General features: G+C 39.2%; 1 protein-coding gene across 2 annotated transcripts in view; it reads right to left on the bottom strand.

The window, feature by feature from the left end:
- The window catches only part of FLT1 (fms related receptor tyrosine kinase 1), a 106,948-nt gene that overhangs the window by 77,842 nt on the left and 15,330 nt on the right, over positions 1–13,776 (bottom strand). For both annotated transcript variants that reach the window (XM_032192426.1, XM_032192434.1), the window contains exon 4: positions 4,890–5,014. In XM_032192426.1, coding sequence (XP_032048317.1) covers positions 4,890–5,014 — 125 coding nt within the window. The remainder of the gene's footprint in view (positions 1–4,889; positions 5,015–13,776) is intronic.

The raw sequence follows: 13,776 nt of genomic DNA, 5'->3' as shown, positions 1-13,776 counted from the left end.
ATCTCCTCCTTCCCCTTTATTTGAGCAGAGGGCTGGTGTACTGGCCAGCCCTCTCTCTTCCTACAGCCAAAGCCACTGCAGGCAGCTGCCAGTGGCAGGGAGAGGCACAGCTGCCTGGCACCTTCCTGCATGGCTCAGCTTCTCTGAAGCACGGCACCCTCCATGCTGCCTACTCAGCGCACACCACGAGCTGCCCTTGGGATCACCTCCTCTCATCTCACACCATTTCCTCCGACAGAAACGCATGGTGAATCAAATGGACAACAATTACAGCCAGCGTGAAAGTGCTGCAGTAGAATTCCTCATCTTTACAACAGCTGATAAGATTTTATAATAAGCATGCAAAGCACAAGCAAAGCCCACTATGTTATAGTGTGTTGGCTACCATTCAACGATGTCTTGGACTCTAAGAGCTTTGTTGCCATTCCTGTGTCTAAACAAAAAAAAAAAAATATCCAAGCTTTGGCTTAACTAGTTCATAGTTATGCTTTCAAGAGCTTCAGCTGTATTTATCCTCTGCTGCTTTGTTAGAAACCAAACTGCTTCACAGCATACTCCTCTATAGGTTTTCATATAAACCAGGAAAAAAGAGTTGAGTCAGAACCTCAGAGCCTAAACTGATGTTACCCAGGGAATAAATTAACTCCACATTAATAAGTTAATTGATGGATTACTGAATTTGTATTAGTCTTGCTTCAGGAAAGTAAAAGTAGCCAGAATACCCAGAAAGTGTCTGTATCTTAGAAATAAAGTGCTTATAAATATGGTCTTGATTTGCAACATAGAAAGCTGTGAGTTGTGCAGCAGGCTCACCTGCCCTGGAGGCAGACCCTTACCTGCACAGTTTACTCTCCTTAATCCCAAAACCAGATAGAAGTACACTTGTGGCTATGAGAATAAAAAGTTGCCTATGTAAAAGTGCAAAGTGACACATTTCTGTTGCTGTAAGGAGAATTTTAGAAAACTGAAGTCCATAGACTAGCAAAAGACCCCTATGGCACAGCTGTTCTCTGGATAAGATACTAAAGATATCAAGATACTAAAACCAAGATATTGCCACAAGTCCATGTCAGGAGGTAGAAATGCCAGGATTTTGTCTCAGGGCAAAGGCTGGATGCTCACCCTCATGCCTATTCATAGCTCAACCTTTCCCCTTTATGTCTGCTTCTTACCCAGCTCTCCTCCATGCTGCTCTCTTCTGCCACCCCCCGGGTTTCATATGTCCTATTTCCTGCTCTTGCAGAAATATTTAGGGCTTTATTCTACCCGAAGCAGAGACATCAGCTTGTAGGCCACCACCTAGTGATATGGCATCATCACTGTCATGATTATTGCATGGATGGTACAAGACAAGGATCCCAGAACCACACAGTAACTGAGGTTGAAAGAGACCTCTGGAGGTCACCTGGTCCACCCCAATGACAAGACAAGGACAAGTAGCTCAAGGCCTTGTCAAAGAACTTGGGCATTTGATCATCATAGGCAGAAGCAGAAAATCCATGAAGTAACTTCGTGCTGGAACAGCACCGTCTCCATTGAAGCAGCAGGGGATAAAATCAGCTGAAATAATAGGTTACAGATGGGTACCAGCAGATAGTGAGAGGTGTTCAGAGAAGCAGTTCATTGTAATGGCTGCAGTAAACTGGAATTTACTGTCTACATACTTATCTGCATAAGCCAAGACACTGTACAGTCTTGACCTTTGTCTCTTTGAAACCTTCTTTGTTTCAAACTAGACTTCAGTTTCTCTTGGCACAGCCTGTGCCTCCTTCTTTGCTCAGCACTGGCCACTGAACCTTTTTGGTTCCAAGTGGTATTAACATAGTACTACCACAAGGTTTGGGGTATATATATATGGTCAAGAGTACATAGTCATGTTTTGGTTCCCCACATCTCCAAAGACAGATTGTATTAGAAAGAGCCAGATGAAAGTATAGCAAAAAACATACATTAGGCACTGGAATATTAGGCACTGGAACAGGCTTCCCAGAGAAGCTGTGGATGCCCCATCCCTGGAGGTGCTCAAGGCCAGGCTGGATGGGGCTTTGGGCAACCTGGCCTGGTGGGAGGTGTCCCTGCCCATGGCAGGGGGGTGGGACTGGGTGGGTTTTAAGGTCCCTTCCAACCCAAACCATCCTGTGATTCTGTGATTCTGTAATTAGTCTTGAACGCCTGCTTTTTTTTTTTTTCTTCATGTTTCCCCTTCCACCAGTGTGGGAAGGAGGAATTGGCATTATTAAGAATCAGACTGCCCAAATATCTGGCTCTCAGCATCCTTGGGGTTCCTTTTTTATAAAGGGTGTTGCTGATTTTATGACAGAAATTCCAAAAGGGGAGTGAATAGAGGGATCAAATCATTGTACCAAAGGAAGACATTTTCTCTTTTTAGTAAGACAAGAGCAAAGGAAGAAGCAAGGGAAGTCCATTCCTTAGCTGCAACAAATTTTATCATATTTTAGGGATCTTGAATGAGGCTGCCAGAATCATATTGATAGGGATGATGGTTTCAAAGATTCTGGATATATTTCTATTAAATATAGCAAAATAATTAATTGATTTTACAGGTCATCATATGGTGAGGAATAGAAAGGGCCACCAGCTGTTGCAGATATAGATTGTAATAGGACCTGAAGGCTGGATTTAAAATAGGAATGAAAAGTTTCATTCTCTTTTCCTTCCTGACTTTTAAGACTTTTTAGATGTTGCATATGATTACCATGCTATACCATACAATTTGTAGAGATGTTCAGCCTGGAAGTTAGAACAGCACAGTATCTCAAAAGGGTCAAGCAATGTAAAGATGCAGTTTTAGTAATAAAACCATGTGTAATGTTGAAAACGAATAATAAAACTTTCCCATACTGGTCCACAACTGCTAAGAACTAGCGTTTCACAAGAACAAAATGCTGGAGGCAGTATTCATGTGACTTTACCAATGAGTTCTTTCAGAAGAGAGATATTACAAAATATATTCCATATTCTAATGGCTCTAATGCTCAGTCTTTCTTTCCAGCTCCAGGGGATTGCATTATGGGGACACTGACTTCTTCCTTTATTGCTAAATGGAAAACACAGAATAGCTTTTGCCAGCTCTACAGGAGCAGTATGCCTGCAGCTGGGAAATGCATTTAACACATCCCTTAATTACTATGAGAGCAAAAACTTGATGGAATCTTCATACATGGGTGTCACAGATGATAAATAAAGTAAGATATGATGTAATGCATTGTAGCTTACATACTTCAGGAAATTCTGGGATGAATTAGGGAACACATTTCTTTTTCCTGGAATGCAAAACATGTAAGCAACCAATCCTTTCTTTCAAGACTTGGCTCCACCTCCTCTTTCTCCTTCCCAGACTACTACATCTGGTTTTGATGGTGTGAAGATGTATCATACACTGCAACCCCAAGCTAAAAGCAAGCCGACAGTGAGAAAAGACAGTAGGTATGCCTCAATCTCCTCCAAATAAAGTTTGCTTTTATATTATTTCATAAGAGAGAATGCTGATGGGAATTTTCTCAGTTAGGAATTGAATATGTTGAGATTTCCGATGCAACACTACAATGTCCAGATAAGTTCTCGCTTTACATCCTGCACCTTATAGAAGGCCAAGCCTCATTTACTTTTGATTCTATAGCCACAGAATCTTGTGCATCATCCATGCACATCTCTGATACAGTTCTTGCTAGAAAATTGTGTGTGTGTTTGCGTATATAACTGCAGATACATTTCTTAGGTCAGATTACTTTCCTTTCTCTGTATTTAGCTTGCTTCCATGTGGTTTAGCAGCTGGAAACTGAGGTATAATCAGTATCAATTTTAGCAAAGCACAATGTTAACAAAGGCTGGGTAAAATTTTTAAACCTCCATGTCAAGTTCAAACACAGCACCAAATCTATGGCTGGTGTAAACCTCTGTAGTCAAAGTATGGTCAAAGACTTGTATTGATCTGGATAAGCATTGCAAAATGGTATTGTTTGGCAATTGCATGCTATTCTATAGAAATGAAAAAAAAAAAAGAAAACAAAAAAGGAAAAAGAAGAGAAAAATCTCTTCCTTATATCAAGGCTGAATATTTATGTTACTATGCACAGATTTCTGTTTGTTTCTGTTAGAAACAAAACATCACTGGCACCTCTGCCTAATTTTTAAGCCAAACAAAGCAACTTTAAAAAAGAGGCACCTCTCTGTCTTGGCACAAGGTACTTTACTACATATATGAAGATCAGTTAGCTCTCCAAGTAACTCTCAAGCAACTTAGGAAAGAAATGAAAACATGAAAAATGTTCCCCAAACATGAAAAATATCTAGATTTTCTGTAACTGCTCACGCCATCTCAAACTCTGCACATGTTGCCCTACAAAGAGAAGCCATCCCTTGTCTGATAAGTACATTTGTATGTAAAAGTAGATAGCAAAGTTGCTGGAGTGGGAGGGGGGAGAGGAGGTGAATGGCAAAGTCTTGAAGAAATGCCTTGTGCAGCCTCAGCACATCTCCAGGCTATTCCAGAGGACAGGGAGAGAGGAAAGGGGAGGAAGGGCAGGGGAAGAAGTGGGAGGAAATCTCATCTCCTAACAAGAAATTCCCTCCTGGGTTTCAGAAACCTTTCTCTTGAGAAGTTAAACTTTAATAAAGATGAAACTTTAATGAAATGGTATATAAAGCTTAAGTTTCTTCAGAAAATTTCCATCCAGTGTAAGACATCAAGCTTCCAAGGTTGAAATATTTCTAAACACGCTGACACCTAGGAACCTCATTTAAAAACAACTAAATGGTTTAAATGTTCCAAAATCACCACAATAGTTGTAAATAAAACCAAGCAAAACCAAAAAAAGCAGAATCCATAGCAGCAATAACACCTTCAGAGTATTCTCAGATAGCAGTACCTTTTTTAAAGTGACAGCAGTGTTTGGTGCTGTGACCCTGCATGGAATGATCATCTCTCTTCCCACAGTCATGTGTATTATTTTAGGTATATCACTGTTCATCTCTACAAATGGATTGCCTGTATCTGCAAGAAAAGAAAAAGAAAAGGTTAATTTCTGAAATTTTGCAGGAGTATATGGAAATTGTAATGATGCATACAGCTTAACTGATCAAGCCTATTTATAATGAAAGCTAGACATCGTCCTCAAATTATTCCTGTGTTTACTTTTATCTAAACAACTTCAGTAGAATACCAAAAGTAGGAGCTCAATACCTCCTTTAAAATCCAGGGCAGTTCAAGTACCTTTTTCTCATTACAGCATCATCTCTACTGCTGGTACGTCTGTTTTTATTTTCAGGGCATTTCAGGAGAAGTAGTTATGGGATGTGAGCTGAAATTCTCTTATCAGGAAACCCTTACACAAGACATGTTCCTGCTTTCAACAAGGAAATCGATGGGAAAAAAAATACATGTTGACTTCACTAGGAGGACTCTACTACGATTATTCAACCATATTTTCAACCACATTCTCTCAGAAAAGGGACTAGCAAGAGTTAACTATTCTTCTCCTTCCTACTATCACAATACCTATATGTCTCTTTTGTAAGTGACAAGGTAAATGAAAATGCCAGGAAAACATTCATTCTGTTCAACTCAATAACTAAAGCTTGGCAGAGTAATTTACCGTCCCTTGAACAATCTCTTTAACAAAGGGCATTGTCATAAATAGCTTGCGCTGGGAACAAGGAACATTGCTGCTGCTATTGTTTGAACCAGTTAACAAAGAGGGGCTCAAGCCACTGACTCTGACTCCAAATCTTCTTTGCAGGTGTTGAGATCTGGAGGTTTGGTTTGACTCACAGTTCAGATAGACTACCTCCAAATTCACATAAGGTCTGGCTTTTAACTCTTGAAAAAGTGGAACATTTAGATCTCAATTCCATGCTTATCTACAGCTCCAATGTTTTTTCAGGCAAATCCTATTATTTTCACTGAGTCAAAAATCTTACAAGTAACAATGGAAATCTTTCTTGGAAAAGAAAGAAGTAAAGCTAGCAAAAATTGACCCTTTACAAAACCTTAAATTGTAAAGTTTTGCTAAAGTTCTGGTCCCAGAATTCTGCACATTGACCTATGTTCACTCAAGTGGTTCTTTAAATACATTGCTTTTGTTTCTCCTTCAGAAGTATGACCTGCACTTCCCAGTGACATAAAACTGGTCTGCCCTTAAGATCTTCTTTTTTATTATATGCAAAAATATTTTTGTTTGAGACATAAAACAGGAAGAGAAGCAAATTCCACCTTGATTTATACTGGGGAGAATCATAAGGACAAATATCTTAAATATACAAAAATGTACTGAATTTTTTTCCCTAAGAGACTTAATGAATTTGTTATACAAATTTTCTGAAATGAAAGATTATCACAACGTTTTACTTAATAATAGGTTTTAAATGTCCACCAAGATCACAAAAGGAACTTATGAGTAATAGAGGATGCGCATGTAATAAAAAATACCCTAAGGACTTGTTAGGCTAACATTTCCTTTGCAATATGATTCAAGGAAAGACCAAGAATGAACCTGTTTGTAGCATGGTGAAAAGAACCTTTTTTGTTTTTCAGGGGCTGCAGCCGTGGAAGAGGTGACCTGCCCCTTAACATCACCAGACAAATGGATTTACAACTCCCTGAAGACTTGTTCGTCTTTGTCACAAAATTAAGAGCTCCTGCCCAAAACCAGCAAGCTTTGCAAAGTAGTTTCCTGTATCATAATCTCCAGATCATTACAAGTGCGAGGAAGAGCTGCTCTGGAGATTACCGGTGCTGTCTGCAGACAGAGTGTCACCACTGACTGATGCCAACATCGAGGCCACGGGGGCTGTGCAGCTCAGACCTTGCAGGATTCCTGTCCATCCAAAGGCAGGGACAGGAAACGAGCACAAAATACCACACTTAGGCTTTTTTTTTTTTTTTTTTTTCCTTCTTCTTCAATGGAAATTAACATTTGCGCCTGGAGAAGTCAATGAAGCGCTGCATTAAAAGTCGACAAAATGCCCCAGCTTCTCTTGGTAGGCTTCAAATCTCAGCGACAGCCTTCCTTGCTATGTTCCCTGCTGTGGCATGCCAAGGCATCAGGACACCAAGGGCTGACTCTGTGCCCCCAAGATTCGCGTGCAGAGCTCCCATTGACATCACCGGGGACTTCCGCCACGGACCGGAGGGCAATCGATGGCCCCAAGTGCTCCAAATGTCTTCCTGCTTTTGATTAAAAGGAATACGCATCATGTTTCCTAGCACAGTTTTGTTTTTATAATGAGTGTGGAGGCTTTTCCTGATTCCCTTTGATTTTATTCTCCTTCTGCCTTAATGGCTTTAAGGAGATATTTTCGGTGCTTTGAGACCAGGATCTGTGCAAGCTGAACCCAGAACAACACCAGGGTATGCCAATGAAGTGAAATCCTTCTGCCCCTCAAATAACAACACTGCTTGCTTCTTTTTTCTTCTTTCCCGCCCATCATAGCCACTGGCAGTGGCTGCTGCTATATTTCCTCCCAATTCCTTCCTGAGGGGAGGTAAATGCCAACCTTCCTTGACCAGCTGGCTGGGAGCACATCTTGGATGACCTAACCTCCCACCCCAGCAGTCTCCGAGCCAGCTTCAGACACATTTGCGTTCAGAAAGCTCTACCCATAAAAGGAACATGGTGCGTTGACCAGTCTTGAAGACCACATCCAAGTCACACATTCAGCGTCATTAGGATTGGGAATACAAGGTCTAAGTGAGCTGAACTTCCTTTTTGAGGTTTTGTTCGTTTATTTGTTTTGCTTTAGAGTTGCTTGCAAGGGTAAGGAGGTGAAAGAGGGATTGCCAAAATGTTTGCATATGCCAAAGGTTGCTTTAAAAGTCACTTCAGAATATTTTTAAGTGTGCCTGGAATTAATGACTGTGTTCTGGTTTGACTGTGTTCCTTACAATATGTCTCACTTACAATCAACATGAAACCACAAAGAGCAGTCAAGAAATCAGAAAATCCGAAGGTCACTTGCTATATTGTTAAAGAACGTAAATAGCAGTTTTTTATTAAGCTGGTTGGCAGCCAGATACAAACTTGATAAGAGACTTAACACAAGCCATATTATGTCTGGTATCAGTAACCTGTCTAGGCTATTTATGGGTTTTGCACAAACAACTAAATTAGCCAACACTGAAATGTCAGATTCAGAAAAGATGGGGAGCCTTGTGCTTTTTTTCTTCATGCTTCAGCTACTGTTCTTGCCTTTTTTTTTTTTTTTTTTTTTTTTTTTTAATAACTTGAGCTATGTAAGTCAGAGTACTTACACATCTGCAGGAAGAAACATATCTGCAGGGAAGTGTGAGCTTCTTGAAATCTCTGCAAATTTGTCCTATAAAGCTCTTCCAAAATATCTATACTTACACCCAGCTCGTCATTAATTAATATATATATATATATATATATTTATTTTTTTTTTCAGGCTAAAAGAGCCAAAACAGCCTTTTCCCCCCATGCACATGCACTAAAGTGCAGACATGAACTTTGCTAAACCTAATGGGCCAATTGCCAAATTCCCCTTCCCTTTCCAGGGATTCACCCTGACTAATTGCAGTTATGCTGGCTAAATTAATAGGCTTATTCAAAAATTACTAAAGGAGAGCTTTGCATACTGAGAGTGGATCTCACCTCACACATCTAAAACACATTCATCCTTCTCTGAGTTATGTGGCCAAACTATTAGTGTAGGCACTTGAGAGCAGTGGGTCTCTGGCATGAGATTCATCTGACCTGTTTTAGACTTCTCTTTGATGGTAAGACGAATCATGCCCTAGGAAAAGCACATATTCAACCTGCTCACATGTAGATGTCTATGTTCCTTAAGAAAAAAAAAAAAAAGTCCCATTTTGTATGCATGGAAGCACAACACCTTTATAAAACAAGGGCTTTTCCACTCTTGCCTCTTCTTAGCCTGTGAAATAATAATACTCTTTGAATACAAATGATTTCTAAATCTTGAAGGAAAAGAAGAGCTATAAATTAATAATACAGAAGCCAGGGAAAAAAAAATAAAAAGGAGCAGAATATTTTTTAACTGGAGCACATCCAGAGACAAAGCATTGCTAGCATTAATTGTACAATGATTTCTAGGCAGGGTTTGTTTGTTTTCCTTTGAGGCTAGTTATACTATGCTATCATCGACGTAGGTCCACCACACGTTTAAAAAGTGGTTAAAGCTCTTAAGAAAAAATACTTTAACCAGGAAGTTCACAGTGCAGTAATTACTGTGTTCAGTAAGTTATCTCTAGAAAGGCTAACAGTCATTAGAAACACTTTTTTTGGCTGTATCCCTTCTTAAGGATGGGTCATCTTGGAAATGTATTTCCATTACAGTGGCAGCTATAAGGCTTGGTGAGGAAACAGGACCTCAGAGAGCTGAGTGTGCAGCCTTTGATGTTGCCAAAGCTTCCATGCATACTCTGCTCAACACAGTGAAGTGCGATGTGAAGTCCATGTACACACAATGACACTACTCAAAAGTACAGCAATTATAGGTGATTTACGTCAGCAACTCTTAGAGGGCTCTGTTTTTTAACAGGAACCTCATTAGACAATAAAAATGTGTCCACATACTTGATACAGCTGTAACATAGTTTAATTCCAACTAGTTTCCTTTTCATAATAGAAGTGCTATCATACCAATGACTTTGTGAGTGTAAGCCAAAAAAGCACTGCTCATAGGTTAAAACTGTGCTAAAAGCAAAGACGGAGATTTAAAAGGCACAAGAGAAAGAGTTTCCTAGGCTTTGTCAGGTTCATCTATTGGTACATCACATCTGAAGAAGAAGAAAATCTCCTTTACCATTAGCTTTCAGCATATTTTGTCTTCCTACTGTTTTAATCAGATTTCTTTTGACTTTGAAGCGTCTTAGATCTTAGAGACCCTTTCAGGTAACTCTTTTAATGCCCTCCCTATTCTGCAACATAGTACCTTTGATGTTTCAGGAGTCAGTTTATTCAAGCTAGACATTAAACCCATGTCAGTTCTGGGGCTGGATACAGCTAGCTGTCAACAACTGGACCTCCCAAGGAGACATCATACTTCTAGCACTTGCAGGATACAACTCCAGAGTTTGAAAGTGCACTTGAATCCCCGGATGTTTTGGCATTTCAAAAGCTTACATTTTGAAACATTCAGTGATGCTAAAGCCCTTCATTTTGGACTGTCATTTTGGAGAAATGACATTTGGAGACATTTTCGTTTTGGAGAAAAAAAGGTACTTTTTCTTTCTGTTAAGTATAGAAAGAGAACAGACAACTGACTTAGCACAGAGGTCTGTTTTTAAACCAGAATGTTTTAAATGGTGCTCATTTGAAGTACCAGTAAATGCGTCACTTTGTAACGAAAAGCGTGTGGTCAGAAGATATGCACCATGGGAGTGTGAGGAGAGAAGAACTGCAGAAGAACTGCAGCTAAGCAATGGGCTAATACCTTACATCAAGTACAACTTCACTTGGAGAAAAATTCTCTGCTGCAGAAGAACTAAAACATTGTTTTTGTATAATAGTAGCTGAAAGCTATCTTCATCACAGGAAATAGCAACATTTAAACTTGAATCAAAGTTTGTTTAAATTCCCAAAAAATCTAAGCTTGTTATATTAATGTAATTGAACTTATTGGCTTTTTTCTATTGTACCATGGGAACAGGTGATCAAAGGCAAAGGAAGAAAGAGATGAGAGTAGAGAATGAAGAGGACTGCACATTCTTGAAGAAAGAAAATGAATGAGCTCCAGCAACTGGAAAAGGGTGTCTTGGAGCTACCGGAACAAAGGCAGACAGAAAGAAAAGCCTTAGGACTGTCCCTGGGGAAGTCTGTGTAGGTTTCAAAATACCCTGCTGATAATCTGGTGTTTCTTAAATGTCTTTATTCCATAATGATCTCTCTCCAAGCAGAAAATTCCCCATGTCTTACTCCAATGTATGCAGTCACTATTCATTACAAATCTGTCCATTTAACTTCCAGGCTGCAATTGTGTAACAAAACAGTTCTGGGTCTGCGACAGTGGAGAAATTGGCAAAGAGGCATATGCTTCATCTCAGATTTTTCCCATGGCTCATGGTGGAAGTCAGGACATCAGTTTTCTTACAGCAAAGTCCAAGGCTCTTGAGAGAATTCATTTCCCTCGCTTGATGTCTCAATTCCTGAGCTGTGTGTGGTCAAGAGTTGCTGCAGCACACTCTGCACACTCACTCCCCTGTGCAACTCAGTAGTGACCTCTCCAGCTGAAAGAAGGGTGGTGTCAGGACTAGCTCCTGAAAGAAAAGTTACCAGCCTGAAAGTTCTTGATCACCCAAACTCCACACTTCAGAAATGCTTTAAGTCATCCATAGGACCTTGGGATTTGCAGGCCCCTTCTCATCATCTTGCATCTTATTTTTGTCTGTAGAAGCTCACCTTCTAAATGCATGCTGTTATTTCTAAACCAAAGGACTTACTGGGTTTATTATTTCTTTCTTTATTTAATTAATTTTATCCAGTTCATTTTCAGTATCACTCTAATTACGGAAATGAATATCATTTTTGAAACAATAAGTGATGACTTCCTGTACAAACAATATCAACTTTCCTGATTTGGATTCTGTGTTTGTAAATAGCAACTATTTGTTCTCATCTGCAGCATACTAAGACATGGGAAACAGGCACCTTGGTGATCCACATGGAGCTAATATGGGAAATGGACTGACACAACGTCCTGCCACAGGAAACAATACATAACTAGGAGGGACTCAAATTTTACAAATGTTTATTTCCTAAGCACCCAACAAATCCCTTTAAGATAAAACTAAACTCAAGAAAGTTAGTCTTGACAGAGCATTTTCTTATCCCCTTTTCACCCTGCTCAAACCTGGTAATCAAGTTTCCTGTGTTCACAGAAACATTGATCTATATTAAGAGATTGCTTATGTATTTTCTTTCTGATGTTAGTGCTACACAGATCAGAAAGGATGAGTTTCAGTATTCTGAATCTTGTTTCTTTCCAATCTACTCCACATTTCTTCCTGAAGTTGTAAAGTTTTGAAGGACCAATACACTTTTCTTCATCTTGGGACAGAGTGACAATTTGAACTGTCATTACATGAGCAGCTACATCACAGCCTCCCTTGTCATCATAAATAGTCTAACATAAGACTAGATTGCCAAATTTGTATGTGTACTTAGTAAGACACAATCAACATTAAGTGTTAAGAAATTGGCTTTCAATAAAAATGATTGTCAAATTGTGAAAATTAAGATTCTGAAGATGTCTAAGCTTGATACGGGATTATCCCTTTTTGGCAAGTAAGGTAGGATGAAAAACACAGTCTAAGCCTATTTCAACACCAACACTTATTACATTTAGTAACTGTCCTCAAAAAATCAACATAACTAAGGCAGTCAGGCACTTTACCTTATCTTTAACTGATTTGGGGGAAGGTAGGGGTTGACCAAAAACTGTTCTATAATGACTTGTTTCTCTTCTGACGTGTGAATTGGTCAGATCAGCCGATTCACATATATCTTATTACGGCTATCTTTCAGGTGCAAAGAAGCCACACACAGCTCAGGAAGCAGTGAATAGTTAGGAGGACGAGTTGTGTCTTCCATTTGTAATAATTTGGGATCCAGAAAAATTAACACTTCAAACAGAAAGGAGACCAAGGGAACATGAAGGAATCTCATATGATATATCCTAAAGTAGGTTTAGCAAAGAGGTCAAGGTCACTATCATCCTTGCTCTTCTCATGTGGCGAACAGAGAGGACTGTGGGTAGATCTCAGCTAAAGATGTGGTCCAAGATGATAGTTTCAAGAATGTCCCAGGATGGGAAACTCAAAAAAAAAGTCATCCAAGCACATTGTATTTTTTCCTAGGCAGTGGTAAATGTTGATTGCTAAATTAATGACCTTCTACTTTCCTCACATTTCCTTGGATGCACCTGTAGTTGGATATCCAGAGGATTACAGGTAAATAATTGGGTGAGGAAAATACTCTGTGGCATATTCCAGATGAAGCAAAGCTGGATGAACAGCATAAATTGTTCAATAATTCTCAGTAAGGCAACACAAATTATGGGGAGAGCTATCTTATTTTCTGTCACCGCAGTGAAAGGTCCACTTCATTCTGTTTTTCCATAGCACCAGTCCCACTCTTTGTGTCACAGAATGAAAACAAAGGCTAATTCACTCTGATGAGAACTTGTTAGAAGCACCAGACACATCATTTGGAAAAGTTCCAGTTGCACATTCTCTCTAAGACAGGCTTCAAAAATCTGTGAATCCTGATACCTCACAGTAACCTATTAACTTTCTGCTGTAAAAATCAAGAAAAGCTATAATACAAGATTGAATGAAAAACCTAAAGGGTTTATAATATCTTCCTTTATTATTGTTTCTATTGAGCTGTTTTGAGAAGAATCTGATTGATATCTTGGAAGAAAACAGTATCAGAAAGTAATTTCTGTTATAGCCTAACTGACCTAATTCCAGCATTTCCCATATATTGCACAATACTTGTTTGCTGAACACTATTTTGTATTTGGTTTGAATCCAATTATTCTAGATTTTTACAATTGGTGTAACATGAACTGCAGAGAACTTTTATGAATGTGACTTGCATGCAAATATTAATTTTCTACAGCACAAGAAAATTCAGTGATGTAGCAAGACAACTTTGGTGTCCGTCAGCTGTCTAGAAATGTGCAGTCTTACATGGACAGGTTAAAGTGGACATTGCACCAGAAAAATGGGTTTCATCAGTCATCACTGGATTAAGTTATGATTTCTATAATACT

Source organism: Aythya fuligula, chromosome 1 (genome assembly GCF_009819795.1).
Source record: "Aythya fuligula isolate bAytFul2 chromosome 1, bAytFul2.pri, whole genome shotgun sequence".
In the NCBI taxonomy this organism is placed as follows: Eukaryota; Metazoa; Chordata; class Aves; order Anseriformes; family Anatidae; genus Aythya; species Aythya fuligula.
Note: the sequence above shows the minus strand (reverse complement) of the source record. Positions and strands in the feature narration are given on the sequence as shown.